Here is a 24070-nt window from a genome sequence, read left to right on the forward strand (position 1 = left end):
TGGGGAGTATATCGGTGCCCAACTGGCTGGTATTCAGAGGCGAGATCAGTGGTGAAGGACCAGTCCTTGGAAAAGTGGAAATATGGATGGTAGGTTCCAAGGGGGGGTGTTGAACAGTACTTTGGACAGCCCCAATCCTTTCTTCTACATGTTCAAGTTCGGATTCAATGGCCCCCATCACAGAAGATAAATAACTAGTAATGGAGGACTGAAGGGAGCTGGACCCGGCTTCCCCCTTCTGAACATTAGACTTTCTTTTCCCCATATTTGATAACAAACTCACACAGTATCTGAAACAGCACCCCGATGGAGATTCCACAGGCAGAAGAAGTAGACGTTAGGGGGGGGGCCCAGCCCGGCCTCTTCCGGTTGATGACGGGCGAAGGACGGGCCCGGGCTTGGCCCGGGCACCGCCCGCGCGCGTCCCGCACAGCGGGAGCGCGACAGAAATATAAAGGGCTCCTGCCCCTCCTTCACTCACAGCGCTTCCCGCGACGGCGGGAGCGCGACAGAAATATAAAGGGCTCCTGCCCCTCCTCCGCTCACGGCGCTTCCCGCGACGGCGGGAGCGCGATTTCAAAATTAAAGGGCTCCTGCCCCTCCTTCACTCACAGCGCTTCCCGCGACGGCGGGAGCGCGACAGAAATATAAAGGGCTCCTGCCCCTCCTCCGCTCACGGCGCTTCCCGCGACGGCGGGAGCGCGATTTCAAAATTAAAGGGCTCCTGCCCCTCCTTCACTCACAGCGCTTCCCCAGTTAGGGAATCAAAAAGGCTGGAACAATTTGGGAAGATGTTTTCTTCCTCCAGTCTCGCGCTGCAGTCCGTGAACACCACATGCCTTTTGGGCCGATATACCCACTCTCTGTGGAATGCGGTTGCGCAAGTTCTGCCGCACATACCGGAGGAGGCCCATGCTATTGTCTCCCAAGCTGTCACCGATGGGAGAGATGCGGTGAAGTTCACGATCAGAAGTGGGCTGGACAAGACTGACTCTCTAAGCAGATCGGTTGTGACAATGGTGCCCTTGAGGCGCCGCGCCTGGTTGCCTACTTCTGGTTTTTCGGGGGATGTCCAACAGTCTCTTATGGACATGCCCTTTGATGGCTCCCGTCTCTTTGGAGAGAAAGCGGACTCGTCCTTTGAGAGGTTCAAGGACTCCTGGGCTTGGTCCCTTGGCCTTTCCACTCCCCCTTACCCCCGACAGTCTGCTTTTCTCCCCTTTCGTGGCCACAGAAGGGGCTCCATGTCGCTCCCCCAACCCAGCCACTGTGCCACCCATGCTGCTCAGCCGTTGCATGGCTGGGGACGCATAATCCCATGTGGATGTGGGACAGGGAACCCGAGGTCTGCCTAGTCCACCTCTGCCCCTGCTGCAGCCTCCAAACCTTCCTAGTCCGTCCCCTCACTCCGATCCAGTTGGTGGCAGGATTCGCCATCAACTGCCCCACTGGGAATCCATCACTACGGACAGGTGGGTTTTGCAGATAGTTCTAAAGGGCTACTCCCTCCCCTTCGAATCTGCCCCATTAGCCATGCCTCCATCAGTCAGTCATCTTCCGGAAGATCATGTGACACTTCTCCGCCAGGAAGTCGCAGATCGCTTGGCCAAGGGAGCCATAGAGAAGGTCCATGTGCCAGAAGTATGTTGTGGTTGTTATTCCCGCTACTTTCTGGTGCCGAAAAAAGACAAGGGCTTAGGTCCTTTCCTAGACGTTCGGGACATCAGTTACTTCCTCAAAAAGGAGAAATTCAAAATGCTCACCCTCGCTTAGGTCCTGTCTGCCTTAGACCCAGGAGACCGGATGGTAGGGTTGGACTTGCAGGACACTTATTTCCACATTCCCATCCTGCCTGTTCACAGACGTTACCTGCGATTCGTGGTAGGTCATGAGCACTATTAGTTTACCGTGCTCCCCTTTGGCCTTACCAGCGCCCCTCGGGTTTTCACGAAAGTGATGGCAGTGGTTGCAGCTCACCTGCGCGGGTTAGGGGTTTCAGTCTTCCCCTATCTTGACAACTGGCTGTTGAATACGGACTCGCCCCAGAAAGTCGTCTCCCACCTTCAGACTACTGCGAGCCTCCTGCACAGCTGGGGTTCACTATCAACGTGCCGAAATCACACCTGACTCCCTCTCAGACGCTCCCTTTCATCTGAGTTGTTCTGGACACAGTGTAGTTTTGGGCTTATCCTCCTGAAAAGCGGGTCCAAGCTATTTGGGCTACGATTCCGATCTTACGACCTCTGTCTTGGGTTTCGGTGAGACAGACTCTGAGGCTGCTGGGCCTCCTGCATCCTGCTGGTAACAACACATGCCAGATGGCGCATATGCAGGCTCTGCAGTGGGACTTGAAGTTACAGTGGGCGCAGCATCGGGGAAATCTCTCCGACATGGTCCAGAACTCGGAAGGGACTGCGAAAGACCTGCAGTAGTGGCTTTCAAATCCGCATTGGCCCCACGGCAGATCCCTCCCCCTTCCCCAGCCAGATGTATCCATAGTGACAGATGCGTCACTTCTGGGTTGGGGCGGCCACATGGAAGAGGCAGAGCTCAGAGGCCACTGGTCTACGGCGGAGTCTAGGCTCCATATCAATCTTCTGGTGCTCCTGGGTGATCAGGATTGCATTGAAAGCATTTCTTCCCTCTTTCAAAGGGAAGGTAGTTCAAGTCTTCACAGACAACACTACTGCCATGTGGTACTGCAACAGCGTGGAGTAGGGTCCTGGAGCCTTTGTCAGGAGGCACTGTACCTCTGGACATTGTTGGAACATCATGACATTACCCTGGTGGTTCAACATCTGGCGGGCTCTCTAAACACCAGAGCAGACAACTCAGCCGTAGATGCATAACCGATCATGAATGGCATCTCCATCCGGAGGTGGCTCAAGGTCTTTTCCAGCAATGGGGGAGAGCCTTGGTTAGATCTGTTCACCTCTGCAGAGAACGCGCATTGTCAGCTGTTTTATGCATTACAGTTTCCAGGGCGGCACTCGCTCCTAGACGCTTTTTGTCTTGACTGGAACTCTGGCCTCCTGTCTGCCTATACCACTTCTGCCCAGAGTTCTTAAGAAGATCAGGAACGGGCAGGCTCAAATTATCTTGGTGGCTCCAGACTGGGCACAAAGAGTATGGTATCCAGAGCTATTGAGCATGGCCATTGATCCTACACTCAGACTGCCTCTTCAGGAGGATCTACTGTCGCAGCAACAGGGGACAGTTCTACACCCTAATCTGTCCAATCTCCGCCTTCCTGCATGGCGATTGAGCTGCAGCAGTTGATGGCTTTTGACCTTCCACTTAAAGTCTGCAACGTTATGTTGGCAGCCAGGCGTCCCTCCACCAAAACGGTATACACCTGTCCTAGGCATAAATTTGTGGCATGGCGTACCAACAAATCTGTTGATCCCCTCTCTGCTCCTCTTTCTGAGGTTCTTTTGTTCATGCTTTCTTTAGCCCAGCAGGGCTCTGCTTTGGGCGTCCTTAAAGGGTATTTATCGGCTATTTTGGCCTTTCTTAAGTTACCTGATCAGCCCTCACTTTTTAAGTCTCCTATCGTCAATCGATTCCTTAAAGGTTTCACCCATTTATTTCCTCCCACTCCATTGATCATGCCTCAGTGGGACCTCAGTCTTGTCCTTTCTTACTTAATGTGTACTCCCTTTGAGCCGATGCACAATTGCCCTTTACGGCTCCTCACTTTCAAGACTGTCTTTCTTGTTGCCATCACTACTGCTCGTAGAGTGAGTGAGCTTCAAGCTCTTTTTTCCAAACCCCCATTCTTGTCTGTGCACCTTGACAAAGTGGTGTTGCCCACTAAGGCTTCCTTCCTTCCCAAGGTTGTTATGCCTTTTCATGTAGGCCAGCCCATCACCTTGCCTACTTTTTACGCACCCCCACATACTTCTCATGAGGAGGAGAGACTCCACCGTCTGGACCCAAAAAGAGCTTTGGCGTTCTTTTTAAAACGTACTAAAGATTTCTGGGTGTACGATCAACACTTTGTTGGACATGTGGGTGCAAAGAAAGGGAAGGCGGTGCAAAAACGTAACATTTCTCGATGGGTACTTCTTTGCATCAAGATGTGCTACGCTTTGGCCAAATAGCAACCACCTGAGGACTTCCAGCAGAGCAGCTGCTGCTTCCATTGTGTTAGCACGCAGAGTTACTGTCCTGGATATCTGCCAGGCAGCTACGTGGGCATCCCTGCACACGTTTGCTAAACATTACTGCCTGGACAGTCAGGTCCGTCGGGATGGCTACTTTGATCGTTTGGTCCTACAGGACTTTCTAGTATGATCTTGGTTCGCAGCCCACCTCAGAGGTTGGCATTGCTTGGGGATCTATTCTAAGGTAAGGAATCTGCAACTAGAAGTCTCTATCAGATGTACAAGTTACTTACCTTCTGTAACTAAATATCTGGTAGAGACATATTCTAGTTGCAGATTCCTTACCGACCCACCCATCCTCGCTGCTTGCAAACTGATTTCTAGGGACAGGGATTCCCCCTTCAGATCCTTAGCTCTGGCACACCAATCTCAGTGTTCTTAGCAGCTCTGCACCTTGGCGTGGAAAGTCGTTAAGAGATTGACGTCACTGCGCTGAGGCGGCGTCTATTTACTACTCCCAACATCATTACGTTGACTACAACACCAACAACGCCCACGGAGTCGACCAACGCCACCTACCGACACACAAGGGTATTGCTTGAAGAAAAAAATCTCCAGATCCAGTCTGACGCCTGGGGGAAAATTCTAAGGTAAGCAGTCTGCAAACTGAATATGTCTCAAATAGATATTTCCTTACCGAAGGTAAGTAACTTGTACTTCAGGGTGACCCAGGATGCTTTGGACATACATTGCCGTACTTGATACAGCAATTCAACATCTGTTGGTACACTTTCACAGACCTTACTGACCTGTTGCCTGCAAGGCACAGATCACATTTTGCTCCCATCAGCCTTCTTGGAAGAATGCCGATCGGCCATATACACATGTGCACGTTCAAGCAGTGCTTTTTTGGGTGTTTATATTGTTGTACTGTCTCTCTTATCAACGTTGTGGTAGTGGGGATTAAATTAACCTCACGCTGGCTTTTTATTTGTTTTTTGTTATAGCTCATTTGCCCAAGTGCTGAGCATTTTCCCACTGACTCTCTCCTTTAATTCAATTTGCAAGAGCCAGTGCATCCCATTTTTGGGGTTAGTGATGTGTAACGTTCTGTGAGTATTTTTTTTAGTCATGAGTTTTTGCGTGAATGATTTAGTTATACATTTTGAAAATGCATTATTCCATTTTGACTATTTTTTCAGCCCACTTACGTGCTTAATTGCCTGAAGGGTCCTTATCACGTCTATGACAGCCCTTTGTTGTCTGAGGTGAGTGGTATTGTTTTACTCACTGTTGTGTTAGGTCACTCTTTCTGGGACCACACTAATTGGTTCATTCCATCTTTTAGAGCTCAAAGCAAGACGAGCAGGCTTGTCGTCTCTTTACCCTACATTTGACTTCTTCCATGGAAGGGTTCTTTTATGCAACGTGAGATGAGTTTGATCCATGGGATTCACACGGTACTAGGGAAAGCCATCAGCTAGAATTTTGCTTATTACGTCCTATTATTGCTACACAGGTTGCCACTCCCCCACGACTTGATAAAGACCCGTTGAGATACTTTCAAGTTCCCGCAACTATCTGGATCGAAACGTTGATGTTGTGATCTGTTTGTCTGTGCCAGTAGGAGTGTGCCCCCTTGGAATTGTAAGAAATTTCTAGATTCCCTTTTTTGTTGAGGATTTGTTAATTACATTTTGGACAGAGCTGGCAGGCTGATGTAGCACTGCTTAGTTTTATTGTATTTTATATGTACAGTCACTTTCACGTATTCACTTTTCAAGAGCACTGAAGTCACATTGTTTTCACTATGTGGAGCAACCTTAAGTCTATTTCCCATAGAAGAATTTCATGTACTTTTGCTAACAAATAGGCATTTTGCAGGAATTTTTTGACTTGAGTAGTTTTGTCTGTTTCTCGATGTTGATAGTGATGAATGCTTCTGGATGACGTTTAATTGATTTTTTTTTTTGGTCGCGATTGTGATTAATTACAGGCAAGATTTGTTGATTATACCAATTGTGTCCCTGCATCAGAACTTATATTTGAAAGAACAATCAGGAAGTTAAAAATAGAGCAGAAACAGAGCATGAACCAAAAAATTAGAAGCAAGATGATGACAGTTCTGATTGCACAGTTTAAAGAAAAAGATCTAAAATGTTCATCCCTGTAATGGATACACCCGAACAGCAATGGAGGAAGTTCCAAAAGAGTTCTACTACGAAAGGATGTAAGAACAATGCTCAACAACTCAGTTTTATGTGGCTCAATTAAACCCCTGGGCTGCAGCACGTCCAATTTAAAACAGTAGCACTCTGTTCTCAACTGGAAATGTTAATAACCAGGGACATTAGGCAAATCAATGCACTTGTGTGGGAGTCTGTTTAACTCACTTCAGACACCACAAGCAAAAGAGGTACTGAAGACATACGAAGTTAGTAGCTCACTCTGAGGGATCATTGTAAGGTACAAAATATAACGTGCTATATAATATTAATACTCTCTATTTAAATGTAGACCAATAGTCACATAATCATAAGTCTAAGATGAAAGGAAAACTCGGGTGGTAATGTAACTTATCCCACGTAAGTACTAATCAACAGATGTACTGAAGGGGCATAATGATACCCCAACTACATGCATTATCATGCCGCATACTTACAACTTTCACATACTAGCAAATTCCAAGTGCCATGATGCACAGCCGACAGCGAGTGCACCAGGCTGGTGATGGCAGTATCAGAGTTATAATGCAGATTAGTTTACCTTCTCATGGCATAAGGGATGCATTGTTCTAAGAAGAAAGTTCATATGAAGTAGCGGATAAGAATAATGGAAGATCTGGAGGTGGCAGAGACTTGATTGATGGTGGTATGCACGAGGAAAGAGCAACAGAGGAGTGCACCTAGAATAATGACATGATGGGGACTAGTTTCCATGGGAACAATATGCATGCCATATCCTTTACTGGAACTAGCTTGACCGTCCAAGATGCTTCACCAGTAATATGCATATTTCATGACTATTCGAGATTCCAGTACCGTACACTAAACTCTGTTGCTGTTATCACATCTAAAACTTTTTCTGTTTCACTTACCCAAAACTCACAATGACTTGTGAACAGTGATATGTTGCTGCTTACCGTATTTCCTGTTGAAATGTTCTTGCTGCTCAAATAAAGTAAATTCGAAAGCCCTTCCTGTCGCCCTCGGCAAGTGCCCCATTTTTTCAGGTGTAGACATTGAGAAGAATACAGTACAAGCAACAACAGCCCTCTTCCACTCTAATAGCATCAAGTCCACTTAAAGAAGACCAACATGATGCAAGAATGCTAGGGGCGGGTATGGGTCACCAATGTTCTTGACAAATGGAGGAAAATACTGACTGTTTGTTAGCAAGCACCTAAACACAAATATTAACATGACATAACAGGTCTACTTGTAGAGCGTACTTTCACCTTCTATGGGGTCGTTTGGCGCTATTGACAAGTAATGAATGTTTGTAGTTACCCAACTCAGTGCTACTCACTTTATCAATTTAAGAACATTGAAAGTCATCCTGCTCCCATTCAAACCTCCGATAATCGGATTGAACACAGATCTCTGCAATGAAGGCCCTAGCCCACTGAATCACCATCTCAGGAATATGGTCAGGGTTACCAATCAGGGTGCATCCTTGTTCGCAAGAAGGGAGATCTATAAAAGAATTGTGTTTGCTGAACAAATTTGTAATGAAGGAGGAATTCAAGATAGTGTTTTAACTGCTGGTTTTAGAGAGCCCGAAACCACATAAATGGTTGATCTCCTTTTATTCTTTGGATGCAAATTTTTATTTACCAGTGCATCTAAGGGTAATATTACAAATGTAAGTAACGTAATACAGTTCTCCCTAACTTTGGCTGAAGTGGATTGGCCAATGGTTATTTGACAGCAATACTCACTTTTCCCCATCTTCCTGATTAGCTCTGTTTATTTAGTCTGCCTTTACCGGACCAGTTTTTGAAAGGTTTATGAAATATTTCCCAGGCAAGTAACTGTTGATGACGTGGATCACTGTACTTAAGGTAGCATTACGTTTTCACCCCGCATAGAAACCGTAAAGTTTTTCCTTCCTCCTCATGCTCCCAAGGATTTAGCAGGCCGTCAAAGGCTTGACCCTAAAAGGGTGCTGAGTTTCTGTAATAACAGAACTAAATAGTGCTGGCTCGATCAGTTATTTGTCTGATTTGCTAGTATAAAACTGGGGCAAGTGATTCTGAAATGGACTATATTTTGAAGCGCCATACTGTGAATTAAATTCTTTTATGCCTTTGGCCAAAAAACTCTTCTAAAGAACCGAGGGTTTATTCATCAGAAACATAGAAGACATTTCTGCACTGGTTAATTTCAATGCCAGATAACTGAGGAGTCAGGTTTGTCTTCTTTGCACACCTTCTTGAAACACTATGGCTTGTAGTCAGTCTGTTGGCCTTAGCAATTTTAGACCTATTTCACTTCTCCCTACTATGGTGAGGTTGGTGGAAATGTTTTTTAATAGGCAGCTTTCAGCCTTTTTGGAGGATAGACATATACTGCAGGATCCCCAATCCGCAATTCTTGAAGTTTTGGAATTCATTAAAGTTAATTGTGATTGTAATTCCCAGGTTATGTTGGTGCTTCTATATCTCTCCAGCCTTCGACACGGTTTTGCATGTTGTTCTGCTTGAAAGGCTCGAAAGGATTGGTATTACGGGTCACGCATTGTTATTGCTAATCGTAATCAGGCAGTTTTTCTCCCACCATTTACTTCAGATGTTAAGCCTTTGTGCTGTGGAGTTCCTCAGGGGTCGGCACTTAGCTTTACACTTATTCATATGTAGATGGTACTCCTGGACAAACTTGTTGAGCCTTTGGGGGTGAAGTTAGTTTTGTATGCAGATGAGATGCAACTTTTGGCCTTTCAGGAAAATACCCCATCCACCTTAGGTTCTTCAAAAGGCCTGTCTGAAATCTATCATGGACTAGATGAATTCCAGCTTTTTAAAACGTAACTCAGATAAGACTGAAATTCTTTTTTTTTTGGTACTAAATCTAATCTTGATCCTGGCCTTTGGTTGCCTCCAGCGATGAGACCTCCACCTTGTCCTTCCCTGGTAGTAAGTAATCTTGGTGTCAGATTTGACTCTGAGCTCACTTTTGAGCCACAGATTAAATCTCTGTCTAGCTCCTGTTTTCTGATTGAGATCCTTGTGACATATGCTTTACCTGATCCCTGCGGATGATCAAAAAAACTATTGTGCATGATCAAAATTGGATTATGGTAACAGTCTGTGCGTAGGCCTCCCAAATTTTCTGATTCACCGTCTGCAAATCATTCAAGATGCGGCAGCCTGCTAGATCCTTAAGATTTCCCCCTGGGTCTCAATTTCTAGTGGATTGAGGCACTTGTGAATTGTTCCACTTTATTGACTCCCGATTAACAGCAGGATCCAATTCAAAACTCTTACTCTTGTGTTCCGAAATTTTAATCTAAGAGCTCTTGGTTATCTCAGAAACCAGTTCAAAATGTCGGTGTAAGCTTGCTGTCTGCCTTCCAGTCATCGCAAATTGTTTCTAATTCATATGATACACATGTCTAGAAGCTTTGCTTACTTGTCAGCTAGGCTGTGGAATGTTCTTCTGTTTACCCTCAGAAGCTGCCCTTCAGAATTGACCTTTAGAAAGGGTCTAAAAACGTTTCTATTTGTTTCAGTCTTGCAGTAATTTTCCACTCTTCAAGGGTCTTATAGTTTGACAGTCTTTTCCGCAAGTGCCGGGACATCTTCTTAGTAGCTGTGCACTATAGAAATGCATTTTTTTGTATTGTATTCTTTTGGCAAGAAGCCTGCGGTTGAAACTAAAGCTGCACTGCCTAGTGCCACAAGGGAGCTACAGTAATGTGAATATTTTTCCTGATCCAGCTTGGCACATGTGCAAGATTCAAAGATGAGGAATCTGCTGAAAAAAATATATGTTTACTCGAACGAGCGTTCCCAGAGGTAAGTAATATATTCTTTGCAAAATGTAACCCTTTTATTAAGCATTTTTGGTCTGTGGTTACATTTCAATGGTTAGCAGTAACGTGGTAACTGAACAAGCAAAGACAATCAAGAGGACATTCCTTTACTAATAAAGGTGTGTCTCTGAACTTGGCTGTCTAAAGGCTGAAGTGGGGAGTGTTTGTTCTTTTAAATTTCTTAAGTTATATGCTGTCATGTACTTTTGAATGCAGTCCTGTACTTAAGTTCTTACATTATCTCCATTGCTATGATGGAAATAAATTACCACATTTGCCAAGTACATGTTTAATGAACCTGGTTACATAGAAGAAGGTTCCTTTGAAGTATTCTCATGCATTCCCTACGACGAGCTATTGGCCTTCCAAGCCCAGCCCTCGTGTCTCTGTGGAACCCGCTCACCCACCAGCACATACGTTTTACATTCTCCCACCAAGTAGAAAAGCACAGGAACACCATCACGTTGAATTAATAACCGTTTTCTTATTTACTGTTGAACATTTGAATGTGTTTCATTAAACAACAGAGTTCTACCAGACATTATGTTTTCAAGCATCAGATTTGGTTGTCATCATAGATAACAGAAGTGCTAGCATTCATCAGAAGGTCAGTTAATTGTATACATTTTATAACTGAACTCAGAACACCATTAAACATTATAATAACTTTGAACAATGTTTAACAGGAGAACTCATTTAGGTGTGAATATCTTACTCATTTCAGAAAAAACAACGAGGGGCCAGCTGAGAAAACCCAACTCAGCAATGAAACATATAGACAGGTGAGTTTTGATAACAATACGAGTGCAAGCATGTGCATTATTTGGTCATACTGATGTACAAACATTTTTCAACTATTAATTACACAACTTTGTTTACATTTAAGTTACATAAGAACAAGGTATCCAGTTTTTGATTCCGAAGTAATGGTGTTTGCCTGCTACCACCCAGGTTACAATACAATTTAGACTATTGTAATGTCTCTATAGGTTTATAATGCTTAAACTAAAAAAATAATTAGTCCTCTCTTTTTACCCACTGCATTTTCTGTTAAATCCAAATTACCCACAGCAGTGGTGATTAGATATCCTAAGGAAGGTGTAGGAAGTTGGCTCTGTATATACTATTTCAAAGTAAGAAATAGTGTGCACAGAGTCCAAGGGTTCCCCTTAGAGGTAAGATAGTGGCAAAAAGAGATAATTCTAATGCTCTATTTTGCGGTAGTGTGGTCGAGCAGTAGGCTTATCAGAGGGTAGTGTTAAGCATTTGCTGTACACACACAAGCAATAATGAGTAACACACACTCAAAGACAATTCCAGGCCAATAGGTTTTTATATAGAAAAATATAATTTCTTAGTTTATTTTAAGAACTACAGGTTCAAGATTTACAAACAATACTTTAAATGAAAGGTATTTCACTCAGGAATTGTAGGAACTTTGAATAATCACAATAGCATGTACAGTTTTGACATAAATGGCAATAAGCTATTTTAAAAGTGGACACTGCAAAAATCAACAGTTCCTGGGGGAGGTAAGTAAATGTTAAGTTCACAGGTAAGTAAAACACTTACAGGGTGCAAAGTTGGGTCCAAGGTAGCCCACCGTTGGGGGTTGACGGAAACCCCAAAGTTACCACACCAGCAGCTCAGGGCCGGTCAGGTGCAGAGGTCAAAGTGGTGCCCAAAACACATAGGCTTCAATGGAAATAGGGGTGCCCCCGTTCCAGTCTGCCAGCAGGTAAGTACCCGCGACTTCGGAAGGCAGACCAGGGCGGTTTTGTAGGGCACTGGGGGGGAGAGGGGAACACAAGCAGGCACAGAAAGTACACCCTCAGCGGCACAAGGGCGGCCGGGTGCAGAGTGCCGATAGGAATCAATGGGGAGACCCGGGGGTCTCTTCAAAGATGCAGGCAGGCACATGGGGGGGCTCCTCGGGTAGACACCACCTGGGCTAGGAAGAGGGTCGCCTGTAGGTCGCTCCTGCACTGGAGTTCGGTTCCTTCAGGTCCTGGGGGCTGCGGGTGCAGTGTGGTTTCCAGGAGTCGGGTTCCTTGAAGCAGGCAGTCGCGGTCAGGGGGGAGCCTCTGGATTTCCTTTGCAGGCGTCGCTGTGGGGGCTCAGGGGGGTCAACTCTGGCTACTCACGGGCTCGCAGTCGCCGGGGAGTCCTCCCTGAAGAGTTAGTTTTCCGCAGGTCGAGCCGGGGGCGTCAGGTGCAGAGTGTAAAGTCTCACTCTTCCGGCGGGAAACGTGTGGTCTTTAAAAGTTGCTTCTTTGTTTAAAAAAGTTGCAGTTTCTTGAACAGGCCTGCTGTTCTCGGGAGCTTTTTGGTCCCTTAGATGCAGGGCAGTCCTCTGAGGCTTCAGAGGTCGCTGGACCCTGTTGGATGCGTCACTGTTGCAGTTTTCTGCTTTGAAGTAGGGAGACAGGCCGGTGGGGCTGGGGCCAATCAGTTGTTGTCTCCGTCTTCACTGCAGGGCTTCAGGCCAGCAGTCCTTCTTCTTTAGGTTGCAGGAATCTATCTTCCTCGGTTCTGGGAGCCCCTAAATACTGAATTTAGGGGTGTGTTTAGGTCTGGGAGGGCAGTAGCCAATGGCTACTGGCCCTGAAGGTGGCTACACCCTCTTTGCGCCTCCTCCTTGTGGGGAGCGGGTCACATCCCTAATCCTATTGGGGGAATCCTCCATCTGCAAGATGGAGGATTTCTAAAAGTAAGAGTCACCTCAGCTCAGGACACCTTAGGGGCTGTCCTGACTGGGTAGTGACTCCTCCTTGTTTTTCTCATTATCTCCTCCAGCCTTGCCGCCAAAAGTGGGGGCAGTGGCCGGAGAGGCGGGCATCTCCACTAGCTGGGATGCCCTGTGGCGCTGTAACAAAAGGGGTGAGCCTTTGAGGCTCACCGCCAGGTGTTACAGTTCCTGCAGGGGAAGATGAGAAGCACCTCCAACCAGTACAGGCTTTGTTCCTGGCCACAGAGTGACAAAGGCACTCTCCCCATGTGGCCAGCAACATGTCTGGTGTGTGGCAGGCTGGCAAAAACTAGTCAGCCCACACTGGAAATCGGGTATGTTTTCATGGGGCATCTCTGAGATGCCCTCTGGGTGTATTTCACAATAAAATGTACACCGGCATCAGTACATTTATTGTGCTGAGAAGTTTGATACCAAACTTCCCAGTTTTCATTGTAGCCATTATGGTGCTGTGGAGTTCGTGCATGACCGACTCCCAGACCATATACTCTTATGGCTACCCTGCACTTACAATGTCTGAGGTTTTGCTTAGACACTGTAGGGGCATAGTGCTCATGCACCTATGCCCTCACCTGTGGTATAGTGCACCCTGCCTTAGGGCTGTAAGGCCTGCTAGAGGGGTGACTTATCTATGCCATAGGCAGTGTGAGGTTGGCATGGCACCCTGAGGGGAGTGCCATGTCAACTTAGTCATTTTCTACCCACCAGCACACACAAGCTGGCAAGCAGTGTGCATGTGCTGATTGAGGGGTCCCCAGGGTGGCATAAGACATGCTGCAGCCCTTAGAGACTTTCCCTGGCATCAGGGCCCTTGGTACCAAGGGTACCAGTTACAAGGGACTTACCTGGGTGCCAGGGTTGTGCCAATTGTGGAGACAAAGGTACAGTTTAGGAAAAGAACACTGGTGCTGGGGCCTGGTTAGCAGGTCCCAGCACACTTTCAAATCATAACTTGGCATCAGCAAAGGCAAAAAGTCAGGGGGTAACCATGCCAAGGAGGCATTTCCTTACAGAAGGCGTTCCAGTTTTACAATGAGCATGACTCTGGCTCACATATACAAAACAGAAAAATCCTGTGTACCATCCGGAAAGGTTCTCTGTTTTAGCTTAGGTTTATTTGTGGCCTGTCAAGATCATAAAGCTATCTAATCACAATTAAAATGACACAGTTGAGTATTTTATCATATGAACTGGCCAACCCTTCTGTCATTATCATTTTTTTTTAGGAACAAACAGTTCTCAAAATTAAGCATTTGCCTATAGTAAATTTGTAAAGAAATTTAATCTAAGCCAGTAAAACATTCTTCCAGTACACATGAATATCTTCATTATCTAGAACTTGATTAGTTGTAAGATATCTAACCCGGACTGAAAAAGTATAATTTATATGTAGTAGTATTTGTACAGGACAAATGTAGCTAGAAAGCAACAGAATGATGACAGTGGGAAAATGCCTAAGAATATGATTTAGACTGTTTGTTAGCACAGAGTGAATACACTTTATTTGAAGAAACATTTACAATTGTCCAAAGTATTACCAAAAAATGAATTTTATAAAAATCCTTATCTTTTTAGAATCCCATTACCAAATCTCCCTCCAAGTGTTTTCCATACATAAATATCCCAATTTAAAAAAAATTGAAAATAGCTGACCCCCGTATTCACAAGATTACCAAATACTGTGTCATTGAATAGTTACTTCTGGTACTGGAGAGATAATTCAAGAAGTCACAAGTATCCTCAGGAATTTCTTAAGAGTGTGTCTTGTCTTCAAAAACAAATATGAAAATCTTCAGTGTTAGTATGGGATGACTGAGAAGTGAACCTGCGCTCTCACCCACAGGAGTCAGTTTGTCCCCCTGACTAAATATTCTGTTATGTCACAAAAGCTGAACTTGCCATCATTTGCAGTTGCCAACATGTGTTTTGCAGAATATCTGCTTCTTCAGGGCAAAATCCATTCAAAAACACTCACTTGTCAAAATCCATTATAACCATATTTCCCTGTTTGTCTGGCTCACATATAATAATGTTAACATCTTGTTTAAGACCTTTCTTTACTGCTAACTCTTTTAGTCAAATTGTTAACATATTTGACCCCATGCATCAAATCAAAATCTTTGACAGCAAGATCATAAAATGTATCAACCAGGTTCACTTTTGGAAGAGTGGGAAGAAAGGTAGATTTACAGGCCAATCCTCTATCCTGAGGATTATGTTCCTCTGTTGACAACATTTTTGCAAAATCCTTAATGTCCAGCATATCAGACCCTTCCAAACCCATAAGAAAATGTGCATTAGATAAGTCTTGTACAGTCAAGGCAGAATAGTTGGGTTCTAATGCTTACTGATTGATGTGTGACAGGTTTGTTCAGATTTTCTTTCTAAGTTTCAGTAGTCTAACAAATCTATAAAAGTCAGATTTGTCTTGAAAATTATCACAATGGAATGTTGGAGAGAAGGACAGGACTTTCTGTAGGACCTGCTTCTCATCAGAATTAGCTGCCTATCCCCTAATAGGAATATTAAAAGTGTGTACTGTGTTGCCGGTTTGGCTCTCAGTCTAAAATCTCATCGGCGGAGCAACGTTCCCGTCTTTCCTTCCTTGACAGTTAATGCCAGGAGACCTTCAGTTTCTTTCTACCTGATTTGTTATCTTTGTCCTGGATGTACTGACTAACAAGTCATTGTGTTGGATGTAATTTTCTAAACCATTTAAAGAATGTATCTGATAGAGACTTCTAGCTGCAGCTTCCTTACTTTAGAATTCCCTGGCGTCAGCTTCGTATCCGGAGTTTTTTCTGAGCAGTACCCTGCGCGCGCACCGTCTGGCGGCATCGTTCGGATCTGCGTGCGTTGACCAGCTCCGCGTGCGTCGTCAGCGTCGTTGGAGCCATCTATGATGTCACGGTTGTCTATATAGACGCCATCTCGGCGCGCGTACGTCAGTTCTTTTCCTTCCGCGCCGGTTAAGCGCAGTTCTGGAAAGAGCTACCCTGCTTTGACGGTTTGCCGACGCTTTTTTGACTGTTTTGAAGTCATGTCTTCGAGAAAGACAGGATTCAAGCCGTGTGGTGCGTGTCATCGCACCATGTCGGTGACGGATCCGCACCGTGTTTGTCTTTGGTGCCTGGAGAAGGACCACGATTCCACCTCGTGCTCCGACTGTTGGGCCATGGCGCGAAGGCCTTGAGAGAGAGATCCCTTAAGCTTCTTGCGGCCCGACATTAGTCTTCGGCCGGCGTGACTCCGCGGAGGTCACGGTCCCGCAGCAGGAAGAGGTTGCGGCACTGCTCCCATTTGAGGTCATCTGAAGGTAAGAGGCACAAGACTTCTTCTCCACGCCCGTCGGCCGACGAGGTGTCTAGGGAACGTCGACGTTACGAGCACGGTTCTGCGGAGCCGTTGCCAGGGTCGACTCCGCGTCTTCCCCCCTTTCCGGGGACTGGATCGACCCCCGCTCAAATAAGAGTTTTACGAGGCCATGCGTCTTGTTTTTGAGTGGGCTGCACCCTCGGGTGGGTCTTCGGGCCCCGCGGGGTCAGCAAGGGCCCCTCGTATTCGACGCCGGCAGCTTCGGCCTCTGCGCCGTTGGGGACCCCAGTATCCGATACTGGATCCGGACCGGTGCCGGTCTCTCACAGACGACTTCCTACGGCGCCGGGTCCGACGTAGACGATTCCGCCACCGGCGCCCATCGGTGGCAGCCCCATCCTTATTCCGGATGATCCGGAGCGACGTCGACTCCGACTTCGACTGAGCCAATTCGGCCCAGATCATTGTCTGAGCATTATTTAGATCAGCCAGATGCAGGAGAGGAATGGGAGGGGTCTGAGGACCCTTTAGAATGTGGATTACAACAGGACTGGTATGAGGATCTAGGGGAGGCCAGTGGACTGGACACGTCTCCAGATACTGGTATGCTCGCTCCTCCTAATGTGGCTACGGAGGAGGGTGCTTCTTTCGCTATGGTGGTGCGTAGGGCAGCTGAAGTCTTGGATCTAGATTTGCCTACGGTGCCAGTCAGGACAAATATCCTGACAGAAGTGCTTCAGCCAGGGGTGACAACATCAGAGCCGATGTTGCCCCTCAATGAGGCTCTTACAGACGTCTTTCTGGGTACGTGGTCCAAACCCAGCACAGGGGCTCCTGTGAATAGGACGGTCGGCCGCTGCCATAGGCCCGCTCCGAGCGACCCTAGTTTCCTGACACAACACCCCACTCCTGAGAGCTTGGTTGTCCAAGCCTCTACTTCCCGTGATGCTTTCCCTTCCGCTCCCCCGGATAGGGAATCCAAGAGGGTGGATCAGCTTGGGAAGAAGATGTTTTCTTCCACCAGCCTGGCATTGAGGTCCGTAAACACCTCTTGCCTATTGGGCCGTTATTCCCATACTTTATGGGATACGGTGGCACAGGTGGTGCCCCAGGTCCCGGAGGGCGTACGGGACACACTCACCCAGGCTGTCAAGGATGGGAGGGATGCAGCCAAGTTTACGATCCGGTGTGGTTTGGACACGACAGACTCGCTGGGCAGAGCGATTTCATCGTCAGTGGCCCTATGTCGCCACGGCTACGTTCTACTGGTTTCTCATGGGATGTCCAGTCCAGCTTGATGGACATGCCTTTTGATGGCTCTCGCCTTTTTGGCGAAAAAGCAGACTCCGCGCTTGAGAGGTTCAAGGATTCTCGAGCCACGGCCAGATCCTTGGGCCTTTCAGCACCAGCACAATGGCAGTCTGTCTTTCGCCCCTTTCGAGGCTTCGGCCAGCCACAGTTTAGCCACCGTCCTCAGGTTTCACAACATCCCGGAAGAGGACGTGGTTGTGGTACCATCAGACCCAGAGGGTCTGGCCAGAGGTCGGCCGCCACACAGACCCCCTCCACTGCGCCCAAGCCCTCCTAGTATGGTTCTGCGGGATGATGTCCGTCCAGTTGGAGGGAGGATTCGTTTTCATCTTCCTCACTGGCTTTCCATCACCACGGACAAGTGGGTCCTGCAGATCATACGGAAGGGCTACTCCCTTCCCTTCCAGTCTTTCCCTCCGACAAAGGAATGGCTGATGGAGGACCATCTGGCTTTGCTCCGCGAGGAAGTTACGGCTCTCTTGGCCAAGGGAGCCATAGAAAGAGTCCTGATATCAGAAGTAGGCAGTGGTTGTTATTCCCGCTACTTTCTGATTCCCAAAAAGAACAAAGGCCTTCGCCCTATCTTGGATTTAAGGGACGTCAATCTCTTACTCAAGAAGGAGAAATTCAAGATGCTCACTCTTGCTCAGGTTTTGTCTGCCCTAGACCAAGGAGACTGGATGGTAGCGTGGGATTTGCAGGATGCGTATTTCCATATTCCTATCCTGCCAGCCCACAGGCGTTACCTGCGGTTCAAGGTGGGCCACAAGCACTTTCAGTTTACTGTGCTTCTTTTCGGGCTCATCAGTGCCCCTCGGGTGTTCACAAAGGTGATGGCGGTGGTGGCAGCTCATCTGCGCAGGTCAGGGATTTCAGTCTTCCCCTACCTGGACTAGCGGCTTCTACGCCCCAGGCTCTCGTCACCCACCTCCAGACGACGGCGGACCTTCTGCATTCGCTAGGGTTCACTATAAATGTGGCACGTGGCTTCCTGCATCCTATTGGTCAAGCATGCCAGATGGCGCATGAGGGCCCTGCAGTGGGACCTGAAGTTGCAATGGGCACAGCATCAGGGAAATCTTACCGACGTGGTTCAGATCTCGTAGGGGACTGCAAAAGATCTGCAGTGGTGGTTAGTGAACTGCGATTGGGTCAAAGGCAGACTCCTCTCCCTTCCCCAACCAGATCTAATGGTAGTGACAGATGCGTCACTTCTAGGATGGGGCGGTCATCTGGGGGAGGTGGAGATCAGAGGTCACTGGTCTCCGGCGGAATCCGGGCTCCACGTCACCTTGCTGGAGCTTTGGGCAATCCGGCTAGCATTAAAAGCATTTCTTCCTGTTGTGAAAGGGAAGGCGGTGCAGGTGTTCACGGACAACACTACCGCAATGTGGTACTGCAACAAGCAGGGCGGTGTGGGGTCGTGGACCCTTTGTCAAGAGGCTTTACGTCTCTGGACATGGCTGGAACAGCAGGGCATGACCCTGGTGGTTCAACACCTGGCAGGTTGTCTGAACGCCAGGGCAGACGAGCTCAGCCAAAAATGCTTAGAGGATCACGAATGGTGTCTCCATCCGGAAGTGGCACAAGGACTCTTTCAGCACTGGGGAGAGCCTTGGTTAGATCTGTTCGCCTCCGTAAAGAACGCGCAATGTCAGCAGTTTTGCGCGTTGGAGTTTCCAAGGGGGCTATCGCTAGGCGACGCTTTTCGTCGCAAGTGGAGTTCAGCCCTCCTGTACGCCTTTCCGCCTGTACCACTTCTGCCCAGAGTTCTCAAGAAAATCAAGAATGACCGTGCCCAAGTAATCCTAGTGGCTCCGGATTGGGCACGGAGAGTTTGGTATTCAGAGCTTCTCAAAACGAGCATCGGGCCTCAAATCAGGCTGCCTCTTCGTGAGGATCTTCTGTCTCAGCAGCAGGGGAAGGTTCTCCACCCGAACCTGTCAACTTTGTGCCTTCATGCGTGGAGATTGAGCAGCGACAGTTGAGGGTTTATGACCTCCTTCCTGAGGTCTGTGATGTCATTCTGGAAGCCAGGCGTCCCTCTACTAAGTCTGTCTACGCCTGCCGTTGGAAATGCTTTGTTTCATATTGTACAGAGAGGTCTATTGATCCTCCTTCTTCTTCTCGGTCTAACATCCTTTTGTTTATATTGTCTCTTGCCCAGCAGGATTCCTCCTTGGGGACTCTCAAGGGCTATCTTTCAGCCTTATCGGCTTTTCTTCAGTTGCCCGATCAACCATCTCTGTTTAAATCACCTATAGTACAGAGGTTTTTGAAAGGGCTTGTGCATCTGTTCCCGCCTGTGCCTTTCGTTATGCCCCAGTGGGATCTTAATTTGGTTCTTACCTTCCTTATGTGTGCTCCCTTCGAGCCCTTGCATAACTGTCCTCTCCGGCTGCTCACTATTAAAACAGCTTTTTTGGTGGCAATTACATCTGCCAGGAGAGTGAGCTGCAGGCTATATCTTCAAAGCCACCTTATCTCATGAAATATCCTGACAAGGTAGTGTTAAGATCTCATGCCTCTTTCCTCCCCAAGGTGGTGACCCCTTTCTATCTGGTTCAAAATATCACCCTGCCCACCTTCTTTGCACCTCCGCATCCCTCTAAGGAAGAGGAGCGTCTCCATCGGCTGGACCCAAAAAGAGCGTTATCTTTCTACCTTGACCGCACTAAAGAGTTCCGGGTGGACAACCAACTCTTTGTGGGGTACGTTGGTTCAAAGAAGGGTCGGGCGGTGCAGAAACGATCCATTTCGCGCTGGGTCGTTCTCTGTATAAAGATCTGCTACACTTTGGCAAGGAAGCAGCCTTCCGAGGGCTTGAGAGCTAATTCTACTAAGGAGAAAGCTGCTACCACTGCGTTAGCACGTGGCGTACCAGTGGTGGACATCTGTCAGGCTGCAACGTGGGCTTCTTTGCACGTGTTTGCAAAACACTACTGCCTGGATAGCCAGGTCAGAAGAGAGGGGCATTTTGCCCGGTCTGTTTTGCAGGACTTCCTAGTGTAAAAATCTCCTTCAGACCCACCGCCAGGAGTTATAGCTTGGGTATCTATTCTAAGGTAAGGAAGCTGCAGCTAGAGGTCTCTATCAGATGAACAAGTTACTTACCTTCGGTAACGAGGTATCTGGTAGAGACTCTATCTAGCTGCAGATTTCTTACACCCACCCAAGCCTCCCCTCTCTGCGGATATTTTTTATACAGATATATATATATATATATATATATATATATATATATATATATATATATATATATATATATATTTATATGTTCGATGGCATGTGTAGCTGCAGATACACATGCTGTGCATATCCCGCCATCTAGTGTTGGGCTCGGAGTGTTACAAGTTGTTTTTATATACATATGTATATATGATTTTGGAATTTTTGCCTTTCTTAAAGACATGAAAGAATTTTTACTTCAAACAGACAAAGAGGTAAAATTCATAATTGTTGGTTCTTTCATGACTCCGCGCTTCTGGCGTGGGAAGTTGTGGAAAAGAACTGACGTACGCGCGCCGAGATGGCGTCAATATAGACAACCGTGACGTCATAGACGGCTCCAACGACGCTGAGGACGCACGCAGAGCTGGTCGATGCACCCGGATCCGAATGACGCCACGCGACGGCACGCACGCAGGGTACTGCTCAGAAAAAACTCCGGATTCGAAGCTGACGCCAGGAAATTCCAAGGGAAGGAATCTGCAGCTAGATAGTCTCTACCAGATACCTCGTTACCGAAGGTAAGTAACTTGTTCTTTAAACCTACAGCAGTATTTGAATCCACAGTGATCCTAACATCAGCATACTGTAGATGATAAAGAGATTCACTTGCTAATTTGGCAGAACAGTTCTCCTTTACATAAAAATGAACCCAAGTCAACCATAGAAGGGCTAAAGAGAAAGGGCGCTATTAAAAACCCCTATCTTAGCCAGTGTTTGTGTAGACCTTCCTGATGCTATGTGTACCAGCTCCTATTTTTGTTATTTTGTATTTTTTTAAGTTATTGTTTAGATCTTAAGAGATGAAGGGCCACCTTGCTTTGCCAAGTCCACTCTGAGTTCATCACTACTTAATATATCAAATGCAGGGGAGCAATCCAGCAAACATATACACAGGGCCCCATTTCTGCATTTTTTGAGAGTCTGACGCACCATCAACAATGCCCACACATTGTCCATGGTGTCTTGCCTTGCCATAAAATCAGTCTGTTTTATTGGGAGTTTGCTGTTGTCACTGTTCCACTTCCGCAACACGTCTACCAGTATTCTGATGCAGATACTCCCCTCCACATCTACCCTTTCTGTGCTATCAGATAGCTTACTGGGTCTGGTATAGTTCCCTTTTTATACTACTGGTGAATTACTTGGGCACTCACTGAGTTTGGAATGTCCAAATGATTAGGAATGGATGAAAATAGCAGCCACATTAAATTAATAGTATATAATAAGGTTTTGTGGAGTTAAAAAGAAATATGAATAAAGAGGTTGGTGTGCAACAACATTAGGGGAACAAGCAATTGCAATGCAGAAAGTCTTGCATTTGCAATAGTTACAGCTATTGGGGTTGTAAATGATAATTTGGAGTGTATTGGATGTATGTGGTGTGGATTTATGTGAGCTGTATTGAAATTAAATTGTTAATTGTGGAATAGTGTGGGGAAAATTGTATGGTATTGAGTATATTTGATATTAGAAATATGTAGCATGGTGAATATATAGGTGTCAGAGCTGCACAGAATAGTTAGAAAGGAAGATATATAGTTTGTGCAGGAAGTGGTGAATGAACTTGCGACAGAGGGGCAGAAAGAGAGTGTGAGAAAGAGAAAAAAATGGGAGAACTGGCCACAGATGCATAAAGAGGGAGGACCTTTGTACGCAGAAGACACCCTAAGAAGAGGAGGAGAGCATGGGTTTGAGGGACGGAAACCTTAAAAAAGTAGGGAAAGAAACTGTACTTAGTATGTGTGAGCAGGCAGTATAGAGAAGAGCTAAGGAGTGTGAGCGAAGGATGAGAGGTGGCAGTGGAATTGCAAGATGAGAGGGGTAGTGGCTGTGTGAGGGAGAGATGAGAGGGGATAGTGGGTGTGAGGGGGAGAGTTGACAGTGTTGTTGGAAGTGCAAGGGAAAGATCTGTGGGACTGGAATTGTTTGTTGTGAAGTTGTGTAGTGGGAATATGTGGTATGTCAGTGACATACCTTTGAATGATGTATCCTAGAATGACTACTCATGGCAAGTTACCAGGAAAAGCAATCATTTAATCTTGTTTCCCAAGCACTTTGGAGAAGAGTCGTATTCCTGTCCTTGAGGGTGGCTGCACCCTCTTTGTGCCTCACACAGTGGGGAGGGGGGCACATCCCTAATCCTATTGGGGGAATCCTCCAAACTCAAGATGGAGGATTTCTCAAGGCAGGGGTCACCTCTGCTCAGGACACCTTAGGGGCTGTCCTGACTGGTGGGTGACTCCTCCTTGGTTTTCTCATTATCTCCTCCAGCCTTGCTGCCAAAATGTGGGGGCAGTGGCCGGAGGGCGGGCATCTCCACTAGCTGGAATGTCCTGGGGCGCTGTAACAAAAGGGGTGAGCTTTTGAGGCTCACCGTCAGGTGTTACAGTTCCTGTAGGGGGAGGTGAGAAGCACCTCCACCCAGTACAGGCTTTGTTCCTGGCCACAGAGTGACAAAGGCACTCTCCCCATGTGGCCAGCAACATGTCTGTGTGGGGCAGGCAGGTAGAAACTGGTCAGCCTACACTAGAAGTCAGGTAGGTATTTAGGGGGCATCTCTAAGATGCTCTCTGGGTGTATGTTACAATAAATTGAACACTGGCATCAGTGTGCATTTATTGTGCTGAGAAGTTTGACACCAAACTTCCCAGTTTTCAGTGTAGCCATTATGGAACTGTGGAGTTCGTGTTTGACAAACTACCAGACCATATACTCTTATGGCTACCCTGCACTTACAATCTCTAAGGTTTTCCTTCGGCACTGTAGGGGCATAGTGCTCATGCACGTATGCCCTCCCCTGTGGTATAGTTCACCCTGCCTTAGGGCTGCAATGCCTGCTAGAGGGGTGACTTACCTATGCCACAGGCAGTGTGAGGTTGGCATGGCACTCTGAGGGGAGTACCATGTCGACTTAGTAATTTTCTCCCCACCAGCACACACAAGCTGTGAGGCAGTGTGCATGTGCTGAGTGAGGGATCCACAGGGTGGCATAAGACATGCTGCAGCCCTTAGGGACCTTCCCTGGCATCAGGGCCCTAGGTACCAGGAGTACCAGTTACAAGAGACTTACCTGAGTGCCAGGGTTGTGCCAGTTGTGGAGACAAAGGTACAGTTTAGGGAAAGGATACTGGTGCTGGGCCTGGTTAGCAGGGTTCCAGCACACTTTCAAATCATAACTTAGCATCAGCAAAGGCAAAAAGTTAGAGGGTAACCATGCCAAGGAGGCATTTCCTTGCAAACATGAAACATGTAAAACGACTAGGAGACATTATCGGTAGACAAAAGGCACATGTGCCTGGACCAGGTCACAGGTTGAACGGGCTAT

At 46.9% G+C, this 24070-nt stretch overlaps 1 protein-coding gene across 1 annotated transcript in view; it reads left to right on the plus strand.

Annotated features, from left to right (window-relative positions):
- Window positions 1–24070, plus strand: part of FANCD2 (FA complementation group D2) — a 1182674-nt gene that overhangs the window by 354227 nt on the left and 804377 nt on the right. Inside the window, exon 20 of the mRNA XM_069206781.1 lies at window positions 10864–10921. Coding sequence (XP_069062882.1) covers window positions 10864–10921 — 58 coding nt within the window. The remainder of the gene's footprint in view (window positions 1–10863; window positions 10922–24070) is intronic.

The sequence above is a fragment of the Pleurodeles waltl genome, chromosome 9 (genome assembly GCF_031143425.1).
Source record: "Pleurodeles waltl isolate 20211129_DDA chromosome 9, aPleWal1.hap1.20221129, whole genome shotgun sequence".
Lineage (NCBI taxonomy): Eukaryota > Metazoa > Chordata > Amphibia > Caudata > Salamandridae > Pleurodeles > Pleurodeles waltl.